The sequence below is a fragment of the Ranitomeya variabilis genome, chromosome 2 (assembly GCF_051348905.1).
Source record: "Ranitomeya variabilis isolate aRanVar5 chromosome 2, aRanVar5.hap1, whole genome shotgun sequence".
Lineage (NCBI taxonomy): Eukaryota > Metazoa > Chordata > Amphibia > Anura > Dendrobatidae > Ranitomeya > Ranitomeya variabilis.
The window spans coordinates 471,110,963-471,128,915 of NC_135233.1; the positions used below are offsets into that span (position 1 = coordinate 471,110,963).

Consider the following 17,953-nt stretch of genomic DNA (forward strand, 5'->3'; position numbering starts at 1 on the left):
CACAAGCACTAATTGTCCCATTCCCCTTTTATGCAGTTCTGTCTAATAAGAGGCTCATCGCAGACCTCATGATCATCGATTACAATCATACAATTCATACCAGTTTGGATGAGGAGTTTCCTTTCCATGTAGTGATGACCAATTCTAAGAGATCTACATCCAGGACACAGACGTAATCTGTGGACAAAGTATCATATCATATAAAGCAACATTTAATTTTCCCTGCATATTCCACATAAATGTACAGAGTGCATTAAAGGCACTAAGTGGTCTATATGAACAGTAGGTCATAGACAGTTGTATACAACGATGTCTTGATATCTGCAATCTGATGTCTTAACATCCCCTTTCATAGCTCTAGTGTCAGATTCTCGGGAAGATCTATATCCACCCCACAGATATTAAAAGCTCATTTGCAGATTAAGAAAAAGGTGGATTTTGCTGGAATAAAACAATGAATCGCAGATATCAAGGTATCATTTTATTCAGCTCCTAGGACCTACATGCCCATATAGGTGGATACGGAAGGTTGATCATACTGACAGATTCACTTTAAAGAAAACAAGAGCTGGAAGTTCGTTTAATGCCAAATTTTCCCCTACACATGAGACATTCAACGTTACAGGTTTTGCTTCCATCCAGTGTCAGTAAATTCTATACAATGGAGCTCGGTAATAAGTTTTCTGTGAATAACTGTATTGTAACACTGTGGCTACATGCAACCCCAATCATTTCTTACTGCCGACGGTATATTGACAGTTTACGTTCCAGTCTCAGATCACGTGTCGTTGGTTGCATGTGTGACCTGGGCCCGCTTGATTACAGAGACAACGAATATGACGCCTTTAGCTCTGTCACAAAAGCACATGCGTGAACGAATACCACACATGCTTCGGATTGCAAACAGACATGTTTTTACAATGCAAAAAAGTTGTGTGAAAATTCCCCTTTAAAAAAAAAAAAAAAGTTTTAAAAACAAAAAAATTACTGCCATCCAGTGGATATAGGTCAGTCTTAAAGGGGCAGTCCCATTTCAGAAAATACCAGTCCCTAGGTGCAGCTACTTGATTTAAAAAAAAAAAAAAAAAAAAAAGGTCCACCAATCAGTGAATCAACAAACCCACCCGGGATCCCGTGCTGCTGCTCCTGTGTTTGCCGTTATGCTGCAGTGGTGACGTCGCGACTATAGCGCATACAACCACTGCAGGCAATCACTGTCCTCAGTGGTTCATGCAGCAGATATGTTTCACTACCTGGACTTACAGCATTAGTATTTTCTACTGCACAACACAAAATCAGAAAAGAAATCGAATCTCTAAAGCTGTAAAGGAGGCGGCCTTGACTTCAGAAACAGGTTTAATTTAAAAAATGCATTAACTTCCAAATCATTCTAGCTATTTCTACGTCCTACCATTATAAAAGAGGAATGTAGTTTATACCCTTCTTAGGTCATATAAAAAATGTCCCCATGATTCAACCAACTCATCACAATTATAATGGCCCTTAATGACTCCATACCTTTCTTTAAATCTGTAACCTCGGCTTCACATTTATCTGACAGATAAAGAGCAGAATCGTCTAAGATGAACCTAAAAGAAAAACAAAAGTGAGAACAGAAGTGCAACTCTAAATGCCAGAATCCAGCAGAGTAAACGTGAAGTCACAAGATCGGCACAGAATGACTGTACAAAACAAGAAGAGGCGCTCGGTGCACCCTTGCCACGGCTGGACGTTCCCACCTACTGTGGTAAGAGTGTTACCGCAAGTATGTGATTAGCATACATGTGGTCACCTGCCGACTAGAAGTGCACGGCGTCGCTGTACATTGAGCAAGGACGGACACATCTAGCTTGAATGTGGTTGGAAGTACGCAAATTGCAAAGAAAAGAAAAATACAACAACATCCTCGCTTTCTAATTATAAATCCATATATAGAGGAAAAGGGTGAAATAAAAAATGAGGCATATTTAGTATTGCTGAATTCATAACAACCCGTATGATAATTAAAATAAGATCGCCATACTCCTAACCGCGCTCACAGACACCAAGACCACCACATCGTTATCGGAGGTTTACGCTGAGTTACCTGAGCAGGAAGGTCGAGGTGTCCACCACGATGTTACTGGAGAGGGTAAACGTTTCTGCTGTTATGAGGACTCTGACAGGGAGGTAGAGTGGTCTGACGACAGAAGACATGTGACAATTAGAAAGATCTCATCATGGATTTTTAAAACTGCATGTTCAGTTTTCCATGTGGCCATAATACATCACCCACTCCGGTGCATGGCTTCCTACCGTGCCTTCATATAATTACACTCCCTGACAGAAGTTATGTCGCTTATCCATGTTATGTAGATAAAAGCTTATAACCTGACGTTAAATTCATCCATTGGTTGTATAAATTATTCTTTTGAAAGCTGAAACCCTCCGAAATGTGGTTTAGGTTAAGAAAATAAATTGGCACAGCAAATACTGCAGGAGGCCTACTGGAGCCCGTATGGATCCAAAATACACCCAGAAAACAGTTACATTTGGTGGTGGAAAGATTCCGGTCTGGGGTTACATTCAGTATGGGGGTGTGCAAAACATTTGCAAGGTGGAAGGCAATATCAATAGCCTAAAACATCAAGAAGTATTAGCTACCTCTTATATTCCAAATCATAAAAGGGGTCAAATTCTGCAGCAGGATGGTGCTCCATCTCATACATCCATCTCTACAACAAAGTTCCTCCAGGCAAAAAAGATCAAGGTGCTCAAGGACTGGCCAGCCCAGTCACCAGACATGAACATCATTGAGCATGTTTGGGGTAGGATGAAAGAGGAAGCTTGGAAGACAAAACCAAAGAATCTAGATGAACTCTGGGAGGCATGTAAGACTGCATTCTTTGCTATTCCTGATGACGTCATTAATAAATTGTACGAATCACTGTTGAACCGCATGGATGCAGTCCTTCAAGCTCATGGAAGTCACACAAAATTGTAAATATGACTAATAGCACCACAACTTCATTCACCAATGTTATGCAACATGTGTTTGTATTTTAAAATAAGTATTTGTTTGAACATCACATTACTTTCTGTGGGCGACAAAACTTTTGTCTTGCCAAAATCTGACCATTCTGTGTCAGTTAACTGATCAAAATTTCTGCATTGATGCCAATTTATTTTCTTATCCTAAACCACATCTCGGAGGGTTTCAGCTTTCAAAAGAATCTATATAAGAGGCATCGTGATTACTCGATAATCCCGCCCCCTTCACAGTAGCCCCGCCCCCTACCACATCACCACACAATCCCGCCCACTGCACAGTAGCTCCGCCCCCACCCCATTACCACACAATCCCGCCCCCACATTACCACACACAATCCCGCCCCCACATTACCACAGACAATCCCGCCCCCACATTACCACACACAATCCCGCCCCCACATTACCACACACAATCCCGCCCCCACATTACCACACACAATCCCGCCCCCACATTACCACACACAATCCCGCCCCCACATTACCACACACACAATCCCGCCCCCACATTACCACACACAATCCCACCCCCACATTACCACACACAATCCCGCCCCCACATTACCACACACAATCCCGCCCCCACCACATTACCACACACAATCCCGCCCCACCACATCACCACACAATCCCGCCCCCACCACATCACCACACACAATCCCGCTCTCATATTACCACACACAATGCCGCCCCCACCACATTACCACACACAATCCCGCCCCCACATTACCACACACAATCCCGCCCCACCACATTACCACACACAATCCCACCCCCACATTACCACACAATCCCGCACTCACATTACCACACACAATCCCGCCCCCACATCACCACATAATCCCGCCCCCCACCACATCACCACACACAATCCCGCCCCCACATCACCACACATAATCCCGCCCCCCCACATCACCACACATAATCCTGCCCCCCCCACATTACCACATGAGGCTCTGTCCCCACACATTACCACACGAGGCGCCGTCCTTGAATGTTGTCATTATTTACTTTAATCACCAGCAGCGTTAATTAGATAGCAATGAGCGTGCCGAGCGTTAGCTGGCTGGAAACAGCTAGTAATTTATACAACGAATGGATGAATTTAACGTCAGGTTATAAGCTTTTATTTACATAACATGGATAAGAAACATAACTTCTCTCAGGGAGTGTAGATACAGAAGCACATGAAGAGTGCACGCTCCATCACATCCCGTACTGCAGAGAATATGTCTGATGTACGGGACCTATTGAGCCACCAAACGATGGGTTTCCGTACCTCCCTCACATTGAGGATTATGACTACGGACAGATATGTCTCGCTAAACTTTTTATACAGTGTTTGCAATATTGTGGCACAAACTCCAAACATGTTCCCTGATGACACTTTCTTGTTATACACTTCACCAGAGTCTGATATATTGTGGCACATTTTTTAGGCAAACTTCTGGCTGTAATTCTGATATTTATGTACAGTGTCGGACTGGCCCACCGGAGAACCGGAGGATTCTCCGGTGGGCCCAGGCACTGACACCTGCTGGCATATTGGCCAGCAGCGGCCTAGGGCCCCCACTGCTCCAGGGGCCCCAGCCAGTGGAGTGTCTCTAATAGCGGCACACCCAGCTGCTATGGGGCCCCTGAGTCAAGGGGAGCCCTCCTGGTGTCAGAGAGCAGCAGATGAACAGGAGCCTGTCCCCGCTACTGCTAAAGAGAAATGAATATTCACGATTCCCCACGCCCCCATGGGCGTGGAGAGGCGTGAATACCATTTCACTTTAATGGCAGGCAGCCTTAGCCGCAGGCTGAGGCTAACACTGCCCGCCGCTGCTGCTGAATGGGGGGCCCCGGAGTTGGGCCCCTAAAGTGCAGCGATCCTCGATTGCGATCCCTGCAGCTTGGGACCAGAGCGGAGCTGCAGGAATCCACGTCGTCCTCCTTCCTGCCCGGCACTTCCTGTCTGAATCAGCGCGGATGGATGACGTCATCATTCAGCGCAGCTGTTTCAGAGAGAAAGTTGCCGGGATGTGCTGCGGCTGCTGGGAACGTGCATAGAGGTGAGTGGGTGCTGTGTGTTTGTGTGTGCGGCTGTGTGTGTGTCTGCGTGTGTGCGGCTGTGTGTGTGTGTGTGCCTGCGTGTGTCCAGCTGTGTGTGTGTCTGTGTGTGTGTCTGTGTGTGCGTCTCTGCCTGCCTGCGTGTGTGTCCCTGCCTCCGTGTGTGCAGCTGTGTGTGTGGGGGGAAGGCAATGATGATGATGGTGCTGGAGGCAATGATGATGGTGGTGGGGCAATGATGATGGTGCTGGAGGCAATGGTGATGATGGTGGTGGGGCAATGATGATGGTGGTGGGGGAAGCAATGATGATGATGGTGCTGGAGGCAATGATGATGGTGGTGGGGGCAATGATGATGGTGCTGAAGGCAATGATGATGGTGCTGGAGGCGATGATGGTGGTGGGGCAATGATGGTGGTGGGGCAATGATGATGGTGCTGGAGGCAATGATGATGGTGCTGGAGGCAATGATGATAGTGCTGGAGGCAATGATGATGATGATGGTGGTGGGGGCAATGATGATGATGATGGGGGAAGCAATGATGATGATGGTGCTGGAGGCAATGATGATGGTGGTGGGGGCAATGATGATGGTGGTGGGGGCAATGATGATGGTGCTGGGGGCAATGATGATGATGGTGGTGGGGAAGCAATGATTGTGGTGGTGGGGGAGGCAGTGATGATGATGGTGGTGGGGGAGGCAATGATGGTGGTGGGGGAGGCAATGATGGTGGTGGGGAAGAAAGCAATGATGGTTGTGGTGTAAAGGACAAAGATGGTAGTGGTGGAAAGGACAATGGTAGTGGGGGAGGAGGCAATGATGGAGGTGGTAATGAGTACAATGGTGGAGGGGGAGAACAATGATGATGGTGGAGGGGGCTGCATTATACCATTTCAGGGGGGCTGCATTACACCCTATGAGGGGGCTACATTATAATTCTGTGGGGGCTGCATTATTTTTTGAGGGGGCTACATCATTCTATATGAGGGGAGCTGCATTATGCCCTATGAGGGACTACAGTATATTCTATGGAGGGCTGCCTTATGAGGGGTTGGCATTATACTCTGAAGGGGCTACATTATATTCTGTGGAGGGGCTGCATTATATTATATGTGGGGGCTGCATTATTCTCTCAGGTGGCTACATCATACTATATGAGGGGTGCTACATTATGCCCTATGAGGGGGCTACAGTATATTCTATGGGGGGCTGCCTTATGAGGGGGTTGCATTATACTCTGAGGGGCTACATTGTATCTTGTGGAGGGGCTGCATTATGCCATAAGAGGGAGCTACATTATATTCTATGGGGGGGGGCTGCATTATACTTTATGAGGGGGTTGCATTATATTTTGTGGGGTGCTGCATTATACCCTATGAGGGGGGCTGCATTATATTCCATGAGGGAGGCTACATTATATTCTATCAGGGAGCTGCATTATATTCTATGGGGGGCTGCATTATATTCTATGGGGGGCTGCATTATATTCTATGAGGGGGGCTATTTTATATTCTATGAGGGGCTACCCCAACCCCTGCTACATAATTAAAATGTGTACTACCTTATATTATGCCCTGATATTAGCGTGTTTTACTACACTTGATGGTCTTGAATTTATTTCTATGTAGCTACATAGTGGCCCCCAAGAATGATTTTCTCTGGTGGGCCCAAGGTGCTCCAGTCCGACGCTGTTTATGTGCATAGCACGAAACTATCCACTGAACAAGCTACAACGTGCATTTATATTTGACCTTGTAATGTTACGTGTCTGTGGATGTCAATCATGCAGCTCTACAGTCATCCAGTGAATGGTTTTATATATAGATTATATGTGTATATATATGTATATATATGTATATATATATATATATATATATATATATATATATATATATATATATATATATATATATATATATATACATACACATATATACATATATACATACACACATATATACACACACACAAAAAATAATACTAGAAAATCACTTGTAATACTAACTTTCCTGCAGCCTGCCTGATCATGCTTTCTCCTGGCTGTCCGCCACGGAAGCTCCAATGAAGGGGCCATCTCTGATGCAATGGTAAAGGTACCGTTACACTAAGCGACGCTCCAGCGATACAGACAACGATCCGACCTAAACTAGATCGCTGGAGCGTCGCTGTTAGGTCGCTGTAGAGACGTCAAGCACAGCAACTCCAGAACGATGCAGGAGCGATCCAGTGACGTAACGGCGACTCACTTATCGTTCACGCTCCATGTAAAAACATTGCTGACATCGTTGCTTTTGCTGTCAAACATGACGATACACGCCGATCTAGCAACCAAATAAAGTTCCAGACTTCTAGCTCCGACCAGTGATATAACAGCGGGATCCAGATTGCTGCTGCGTGTCAAACTCAACGAGATCGCTATCCAGGACGCTGCAACGTCACGGATCGTTGTCGTTCTCGTTGGAAAGTTGTTTAGTGTGAAGGTACCTTAAAGGGAAGGTGCCATAAAAAAAAAATTTTTTACAGCAATTGTAAAAATGTAAAGAATTAATGTTTAAATTTTCTTAAAAAATATTTTCATTTGTTTATAATTTAGTAAAATATGAAAAATAATTTGAAAAGTTTTGGAATTTCCACTTTTAAACACTAGGGGGAGCAGCTGCTGAAATTTCAGAAAAACCTAGTGTACAACTAGCTCACATTACTGCACTGCAGTAATTATGGGCGGAGTCTGCTGACGTGTGTGATGTCTCCTCCCCTTCTATGTGTTTGCTAAGGGATAAGAGGATGATATTCAGGAACCCAGTGAGCAGCCATTTTGTTGGTGACTGCAGAGTAAGGCTGCTGTCACACTATTAGTATTTGGTCAGTATTTTACCTCAGTATGTGTAAGCCAAAACCAGGAGTGGAACAATTAGAATGAAAAGTATAATAGAAACATATGCTCCACTTCTGCATTTATCACCCACTCCTGGTTTTGGCTTACAAATACTGATGTAAAATACTGACCAAATACTGAATGTGTGATGGCAGCCTTGTACTGACAAGTAGACAGTCACCGAGGATGGCAGGCAGCAAGGATTCTGGGAGATATGTGGTGGAGGGAGCAGGGTGACAGCAGCACAGAGTATTTCAGGAGAGCAGTGTGCTGGTCTATGGAGGGGGCACCATGTTCAGTGCGCAGAGCAGCCAGGCATTGTACATAGAACGCTGTCTTTTATACACATGGATGGACCGTCTGCTCCACAGAAATCCAGGAAACATTTCTGCAGATTGATGGCCTGTTCTGATCCAGACTTTGCATGCAGACCCCATTCCCCTCCTCAGATCCTGTCTTCTCCATCCTGTCCTGGCGATGTGTGAAAGTGAGACGACAGGCGCAGTCCGGGGTGACGCTGGGGGAAATGTAGCCATATAGTAATGATAAACATGAGACCCCTCTCTTCAGCTGCCTCACTAGCCCTGACTGCACCTAACTGGAGGTCATGCTGCCCCCTCAATTACCCCAGACCCGCGTGCAGGTGCTCAGCCAGAACCACCATAGAATGGGTCCACTTTCTGAAGATAATACTGCCATAGTGTTCTCACATAATACCACCATATAGATCACACATAATACCGCCATATAATTCTCACCAAGTACTGCCACATAGATCACACATAATCCCACAATATAGTTCTCATATACCACCGTCATTTAGTTTTTACATCATTCCACAACACTGATCAAACATAATATTGCCATATAGATCACATATAATACCGTCACATAGATCACACAATACTTGGCGGCATAATGTGTGATATTATATATATATTATAATATCCCGGCATAATGTGTGGTCTTTATGGGAGTAATATGTGATAAATATATATATAGCGGCATTATACGTGATCCATATGGTATTGTGCTGCTCTAGGGAGGTGAGAGACGTATGGTGGAAGGAGCAGGGTGACAGGAGCACAGTATTTCAGGAGAGCAGTGTACTGGTCTATGGGTGGGAGGGTGTGCTCACACTCACACACTCCCAACTGTATACTTATAGCCTTTACTGGCTATTAAAATGGGGGACACCCCCCAAAAAAAGAAGTGGGGCCCCCTATAATTAATAACCATCAAATATTATGCAGACAGCTGCGGGCTTACATTAATAGCCTAGGAAGGGGCCATGGATACTGTCCCCCCCCCCAGGCTAAAAACATCAGCTCTCAGCCGCCTTTTACATGCGACTTTTCTGGCGCTTTGCCTGGCAATTTCCACTTGCCCTGTAGCGGTAGCAAGTGGGGTTCATATTTGTGGGGTTAATGTCACCTCCATATTGTCCGGTGACATCAAGCCCACGGCTTAGTAATGGAGAGGCGTCTATAAGGCACCCATCCATTACTAATCCTATAGTTGTATTGTAAATAAAGACTCGGCCAGAATAAAGTCCTTTATTAATCTTTTTTAAACCATACCGAACGCGTAATCCTCGACTCCCCCATCTCCCACAACAAAAATAATAAACCACAATGGGGAAAGACACGCAGGGGGGAGAGGAGTGCATAGGAGAGGATTAGATACTTGCTGCTGAGCCGTGTATCTAATCCTGTCCTGTGTGATACCGACTGCTGAGCCGTGTATCTAATCCTGTCCTGTGTGATACTGACTGCTGAGGACACAGTACACGGGACAGGATTAGCTACCCAGGACTAGATTAGCTACACAGGACAGAGGTAGCAGTGGTAGGTGTATATAGAGGCAGGTAGCAGTGGTATATAGAGGCAGGCAGTGGTATACAGAGGCAGGCAGTGGTATACAGAGGCAGGCAGGGGTATACAGAGGCAGGCAGGCAGGCAGTGGTATACAGAGGCAGGCAGGGGTATACAGAGGCAGGCAGGGGTATACAGAGGCAGGCAGGGGTATACAGAGGCAGGCAGTGGTATACAGAGGCAGGCAGTGGTATACAGAGGCAGGCAGGGGTATACAGAGGCAGGCAGGGGTATACAGAGGCAGGCAGGGGTATACAGAGGCAGGCAGGGGTATACACAGGCAGGCAGGCAGTGGTATACAGAGGCAGACAGTGGTATACAGAGGCAGGCAGGGGTATACAGAGGCAGGCAGGGGTATACAGAGGCAGGCAGGGGTATACAGAGGCAGGCAGTGGTATACAGAGGCAGGCAGGCAGGGGTATACAGAGGCAGGCAGTGGTATACAGAGGCAGGCAGGGGTATACAGAGGCAGGCAGGGGTATACAGAGGCAGGCAGGGGTATACAGAGGCAGGCAGGCGTATACAGAGGCAGGCAGGGGTATACAGAGGCAGGCAGGGGTATACAGAGGCAGGCAGGCAGTGCTAGGTGGTATATAGGGGCTGGTAGCAATGGTAGGTGGTATATAGGGGCTGGTACAAGTGGTAGGTGGTATATAGGGGCTGGTAGCAGTGGTAGATACATAAGAAAATAAAAACGCTGTACTTACCTTCCGTCCTCTACCAGGAAGTGCTGAGTCATGTTCAGGGCAGAGCAGTGTGACGATCTCCCTGCTCTGCTCTGAACAGGTCGGCAGTGATTGCAGCCTGTACTGTAATACTAAGTACAGGCTGCAATCACCGCTCCTCGCTGCAGATACTTACCCTGGACCCTCGGCAGCAGCTTCTCCCAGCAGCAGCTTCTGCCATCGCACGCACTGAGCTGTGTGTGCGATGGCAGAGGGAAATAAACAAAATGGCCGCGATCTCCTCTCACAGCTGTGATGCGGCAGCTCAGTGGGCGTGGCCAAGTCACAGCTGAGAGGCAGGAGATGGAGTCGGAGCCCGACCGTTGGCTCCTATGTACATGACTGCCGTAAGTGAGGTGTGCAAGTGTCGTGCCCAGACACTTACACCCACACTAATGAAAATGGCGGCCTCCAGTGGTGAAAGTAAAAGTGAATAAATAAAAAAGTATGAAAGAGGTACATTTACTTTTGTATTAAAAATAATTGATTGTATAATCAATAATTATTAATACAAAAACTAAAATCACGGCACCCTCCCTTTAAGCCCTTGCATCGAGAGATGAGTAAACCCCATTTTGGGTATGATCACATGGAACATTTCTAATGCAGATTTCATAGTGAAAATGGTGCATCGTGAATTACTTTGTTTTCAAATTGGCCATACGGATCAATTTATGCTGCAGATATTCTCCACATAACCCTAGCACTGTAAAAGGCAAGAGATTTCCAAGTATCCGCTAAGTTTTAGCCCCATGGTAAGCATATTAGAAGCATGGTCGGGTGACCTACATTTTGGGAGATGTACTCCTTACAACAAAGTGTAACCGTTGTTTTATTCCCCCTCATAATTCAATAGTACCAGTGAAAACAAGAAGCTTTGTAATAAGTCTTATCAGAGAAATCTGCTTCCTTTCTCCTCCTGGATTAATTTTTCCTACCCAAAATTCTCAACTCAAGGTTAAAATCTGATACATATTATCCTATTACCGAGAAAGGAGATGACAGATGGTGCTTATAAAGTTCTATGGAGAACTGTAAGTAATGTTTCAGGGCTCTCGCTCCTCCCTCCTTCCATAGGTTTTTATAAGCACCAACTGCCAACTCCTATCTCAGTCATAAGGAAGTCTAATATATTGCAATGCTGCTTATTTTCTTGCGTACTATTGAAATAAAGTAAAAATGACGGTTACTCTAAAAGCACTGTACGGTAATATGTAGGATGAACCAACAATCCCAAAATGCACTGCAGGACAGATCATTGCACTGATTATAGGGCTTGAACTAAGATATACCGCATATACTCGAGTATAAGCCGAGAATTTCAGCCCATTTTTTTAGGCTGATATTGCCCCTCTCGGCTTATACTCGAGTCATTACCAGGGGTCGGCAGGGGAGGGGGAGCGGCAGCTGTCTAATCATACTCACCTGCTCCTGGCGCGGTCCCTGCACATCCCTGGTTCTCAGGGCGCTGACAGCTTCTTCCTGTATTGAGTGGTCACATGGTACCGCTCATTATAGTAATGCATATGGACCCCACTCCACTCCCATAGGAACATGGACCCCAGTCCACTCCCATATTCATTACTGTAATGAGTGGTATGGATATGGACCCCACTCCACTCCCATATTCATTACTGTAATGAGCGGTACCATGTGACCGCTCAATACAGAAAGAAGCTGCCGGCGTCCGGAGAACCAGGGACGGCGCCGGGAGCAGGAGAGTATGGCGGGGGCAGTGCGCTATATTCACCTGTTCCTCGTTCCACCGTCGGTGCCACTGTGTCTTCTGCATCCTCTGCAGTGACGCTCAGGTCAGAGGGCGCGATGACGCGTCAGTGCGGAGGAAGGGGAAGACACAGCGACACTCGGCGGTGGAACGGAGGACAGGTGAATATAGCAAGTGCCGGGGGGCTGAGCGACGAGAGGCGAGTATGTCTTTTTTTTTTTTTCTTAAATTGCAGCAACAGCAAATGGGGCATAATATCTCTATGGAGCATCTTATGGGGCCATGTGCAGTGTTATATGGGGCAAATATCTCTATGGAGCATCTTATGGGGCAAATATTTCTATGGAGCATCTTATGGGGCCATGTGCAGCGTTATATGGGGCAAATATCTCTATGGAGCATCTTATGGGGCCATGTGCAGCGTTATATGGGGCAAATATCTCTGTGGAGCATCTAATGGGGCCATGTGCGGAATTATATGGGGGCAAATATCTCTATGGAGCATCTTATGGGGCCATAATCAGCATTTGTGCAGCATTATATGCGGAAAATGTGTCTATGGAGCATCTTATGGGGCCACAATCAGCATTTGTGCAGCATTATATGGGGCAAATGTCTGTATGGAGCATCTTATGGGGCCATAATCAACATTTGTGCAGCATTATATGGGGCAAATGTGTCTATGGAGTATCTTATGGGGCCATAATCAGCATTTGTGCAGCATTGTATGGGGCAAATATCTGTATGGAGCATCTTATGGGGCCATAATCCGCATTTGTGCAGCATTATATGGGGCATATTTTAACATGGAGCATCTTATAGGGCCCATCATAAACTGCATGGAGCATTATATGGAACGTATTTTGTATGGAGCATTATATGGGGCCCATCATGAACTGTATGGAGCATTATATGGGGCTCCTGATTCAATATGGATATTCAAAAACACTTAACCTACTGATGTCTCAATTAATTTGACTTTTATTGGTACTTATTAAGATTTTTGACATTTACCGGTAGCTGCTACATTTTCCACCCTAGGCTTATACTCGAGTCATTAAGTTTTCCCAGTTTTTTATGGCAAAATTAGGGGTCTCAGCTTATACTCGAGTCGGCTTATACTCGAGTATATACGGTAATTGATGTGATTGAGTACAAGCTACCTACTGATTCCAGTAGCAGCGGGAAGAAATGTGAACACCAGAAATGTGAACACCGTTCTGGGCTGTAAATCAGACTGTGACTAAGGATTAGTACGAGATAAGTCAAGTAAATAATGTGCTTATTGTATACAATTAATAGCATACATTTTAAGTCTTTATTACCTGTAATCCACGGCACAGCTAAAGAGATGGGTGTGCAGTATAGTGATAACAGCTGGGGGGCTGTATCCTAAAATGGGATCATCAACTACGTCTAGAAAATCCATGATCTGAAGACAGAGAAAGAAAATTATAGGAGGAAAAATAAGAAAGAAAAATGAAAACATACTACTGACAATATGGTTAATCAGTGCAGACGCTGGTGGACTCTTGAAACCGTCATCGCAACCCGGAAGAAGAGTAGCGATATCCTCAGAGCGAGTTGTAGCCCAAATGGACAGAGGGTCAAACTCTTGAAGTTTTATTAAGCTTTATAGAACTAGGTTAAAGCCACATTATGCTTCGAATTTGATAAGGAAGATAAACATTTAAAAAAATATATTATCACTATACATGCTAATAAAAATTGTTTATAAATAATCGCAGGCCAAATCCCCTAAAAGCAGAGGAAAATGGGACAAACAACCGATTTTGGTGGGCCTGGCAGACCATCTAATATATAATGGAGGACCACCTGACTTCCCAATGGATGAAGTCTATGGTGATAAGGTTTAGGCATTCTGAATTGAAGAGGCACATTTTTTGGCACTTCCAGGAGATGAGACACCACCAGAGGAGTCAGGCAGGAGCTTTCTCACATTAGCAATTGGAGAACACATGCACGCTCAGTTTACCAAAGAGTGCATAACTATGGAGGGTCAGTAAAGATTGCTGTCACAGGGTCTTTCTCCGGTACCACACAATCAACAGAGCAAGAGAGTAGTCAACAATTCCAAGACCTTTATTTAGGCAAAACACGAAAGGTCCATATATACGATCCATCACACAAAGGATAAAATATTCCAGAACACGAATGCATTTCAGTAACAGGATAAAAGTCCAACAATCCAGCACAGAGGATAACAGTCCATATTCCCTTCTTTCTCTCTGATATGCTCTTCACATCATGGTTCCACATCAGACTGATCTCTGTGTCTCACCTCCCTGATATTTGCAAATCTCCCCCCTCATTCACAGGCCAGGAGGGGGAAGGTCCCAGGGGCTCAATGTTTCAACAAGCTAGGTCAACATGTCATTAGCATATTAGCAAACAACATTATTCACTGACCCTGTGGAGAGATAACAATACAGAACTGTGGGGAGAATATAAGATGGCAAATAACTCATCCTACAAGATACAGTAAAGGTACCTTCACACTGAACAACTTAACAACGATATCGCTAGCGATCCGTGACGTTGCAGCATCCTGGATAGCGATATCGTTGTGTTTGACACGCAGCAGCGATCAGGATCCTGCTGTGACATCATTGGTCGGAGCTAGAAGGCCAGCACCTTATTTCGTCGCTGGATCTCCCGCAGACATCGCTGAGTCGGCGTGTGTGACGCGGATTCAGCGATGTCTTCACTGGTAACCAGGGTAAACATCGGATTACTAAGCGCAGGGCCGCGTTTAGTAACCCGATATTTACCCTGGTTACCAGTGTAAATGTAAAAAAACCCCCAAACACTACATACTCACATTCTGATGGCTGTTGCGTCCCCCGGCGTTCTGCTTCCCTGCACTGTGTCAGCGCCGGCCGGCCGTAAAGCAGAGCACAGCGGTGACGTCACCGCTCTGCTTTAGGGCCGGCCCTTACAGTGCAGGGAAGCAGAACGCCGGGGGACGCGACAGACACCGGAATGTAAGTATGTAGTGTTTGGTTTTTTTTACATTTACACTGGTAACCAGGGTAAACATCGGGTTACTAAGCGCTGCCCTGCGATGTTTACCCTGGTTACCCGGGGACTTCGGCATCGCTGGTCGCTGGAGAGCTGTCTGTGTGACAGCTCTCCAGCGACCACACAGCGACGCTGCAGCGATCGGCATCGTTGTCTAGATCGCTGCAGCGTCGCTAAATGTGACAGTACCTTAACACCATGATAATCAGTAAAATAGAAATATACACAAAAATGATACCCACATAACATATCACACCATCACAACCTCTCCCCCCTCATAATAAGTGAGCACGCCATTAGGTCTACACAGACCTCTGGCCTGCTCACTTTAGTCCACTTTGCTCCACTGTTTATAGTGCCTTGTACAGTGGCAGGGGTTGCAATAATCATGAGCACTTGTCCATAAATTCCCGGGTCCTGGCTTTATGGTCATACCAGGCTTTTTGACTGGACTGGGCCGTTCGCTGATGTTCATTAGCCAAGGTAGCTAGCTGGGCGAGACAGTCTCTGAACTCTAGAACGTAGGGAATGATGGGCGTTACGGTATCTGCGATATCTCCCTCCAATTGTTCTTTCAGAAGAAGGAGAGGCCCACGGACCTTCTGCTCCCACAAAATAACTTTACAACTCCCCAATGTCATTTCCAAGGAGGATATCTGCAGGAAGTCCTCCCATAACGCCAATCCAACACAGTTTTTCTCCAAAACCGAAATCCAAACATACCAAATCTCTCTGTATATATTTGCGGACAACCCCCGCCAGGACAATGGGAATTCCCGGGCCCTGGTGAATTGCCTCGGGTCGAACCACACGGGGGTTCGCGATAGTCAGGAATGGCCCTGTGTCTCTAAATCCCGACACTTTGTATTCATCAATTAAGACATCCTGCAGGTGGCAATGCCGTTGCTGTGCATTTCTGATGGACAAAGGTCGGAGTCCGTACACTCCAGGAGGGGTATCTATGATGCTGTGGTCGGTGGTCCACTCTGGTGGGGGTGGTGGTTCCTCTTCCTCAGGCGGGATGGAGTGCACAAGATGCACTGGAGGTGGGGCTGCGTGGGGCTCCCTCCGAATCCTTGAGGGACAGCCAGACTGCAAATGTCCAGGTTGCCCACACCCGTAACATCTCCTCTCTGTGATACCCCCAGGTCGTGGTCGGAACTGTTGGGGCCCAGGATTGTAAGCTGTGATTGTCATTGGCCTGCGGCTGGGTGGAGGGGCAGATATAATCGGAGGGGGAAAGGGCGTGGTCCAAGGCCGTGGTTTATTGTCCAGAAGCCTCCTCCATTGCGGTCGGATAGTAAGGGCTTCATTGGCCAGGGCTGCAGCTCTATCCACGGTGCACGACGTGCGCTCCCGGACCCATTCCCGTACCTCTGCGGGGCACTTGGCAAGAAATTTTTCTATAAGGAACGCCTGTATAACATATTCCACAGTAAAGGCATTTTCTGCTTCCAGCCATCTCCGACATGCCTGGGACATCTTATGTGCATACATCCTAAACGATCCCCCCGTAGTGCATGGGAGGTCTCGGAACTTGGCCCTATATGAGTCTGGGGTGATAGCATGGTAATCCAGGATAGTCTGCTTTACAATATTATAATCCCGATTCCGCTGTGAGTCAATGGTTCGGTAAGCCTCCGCCAGGCTACCGTTCAGGAGTCCCACTAACAAACGCATCCAGCCAGAGTGAGGCACCTCCATCACAGCACACTGCTGCTCAAAGTCCTTGAAGAACCCCTCCACATCTCCGGAAGCCTCATCAAATGGCTTAAACTCTGTCCGGGTGATCCGTACAGGCTCCCGGATCGTTGGGTTTACATTCCACATTGCGTTACTCCCTCTTTCAAGCTCCATTTGCTTGTCTCCGCTGTGCCCGGCGGGCAGCCTCCTCCTTGTACTCCTGAGACACGCCTGGGCCCAGAACCGCCATCTCTTCTTCGTACCACACCACCCACTGGCTTTTTGGGGTGGGGGTCCTCATCTCCAGTGCTCGTCCTTCAGACATATGGGAGTAGGTGGTCTGGCTAGCACCCACCAGTAGATCGATTAAGGCCTCTTTAGTCAGTCCCTGGTAGTTCAGGCCCAGGTCTCTGGCTCTCTCCTGTAAACTGGATACAGTCCAATTTCTGTACTCACTCTGTGGGTGGTTCTCCATTAGGTTACGCTCTGTTGATCCCACTGCTTGCCACCAGTTGTCACAGGGTCCTTCTCCGGTACCACACAATCAACAGAGCAAGAGAGTAGTCAACAATTCCAAGACCTTTATTTAGGCAAAACACAAAAGGTCCATATATACGATCCATCACACAAAGGATAAAATATTCCAGAACACGAATGCATTTCAGTAACAGGATAAAAGTTCAACAATCCAGCACAGAGGATAACAGTCCATATTCCCTTCTTTCTCTCTGATATGCTCTTCACATCATGGTTCCACATCAGACTGATCTCTGTGTCTTACCTCCCTGATATTTACAAATCTTCCCCCTCATTCACAGACCAGGAGGGGGAAGGTCCCAGGGGCTCATTGTTTCAACAAGCTAGGTCAACATGTCATTAGCATATTAGCAAACAACATTATTCACTGACCCTGTGGAGAGATAACAATACAGAACTGTGGGGAGAATAT

The 17,953-nt window shown here is 46.4% G+C and overlaps 1 protein-coding gene across 1 annotated transcript in view; it reads right to left on the minus strand.

Moving 5' to 3' along the window:
* Positions 1-17,953, minus strand: part of ATG2A (autophagy related 2A) — a 153,141-nt gene that overhangs the window by 42,614 nt on the left and 92,574 nt on the right. The window contains exons 24-27 of the mRNA XM_077287720.1: positions 13,605-13,711; positions 2,087-2,179; positions 1,519-1,589; positions 101-177 (exon numbers count right to left, since the gene is read on the minus strand). Of these exons, the coding sequence (XP_077143835.1) occupies positions 101-177; positions 1,519-1,589; positions 2,087-2,179; positions 13,605-13,711 (348 nt within the window). The remainder of the gene's footprint in view (positions 1-100; positions 178-1,518; positions 1,590-2,086; positions 2,180-13,604; positions 13,712-17,953) is intronic.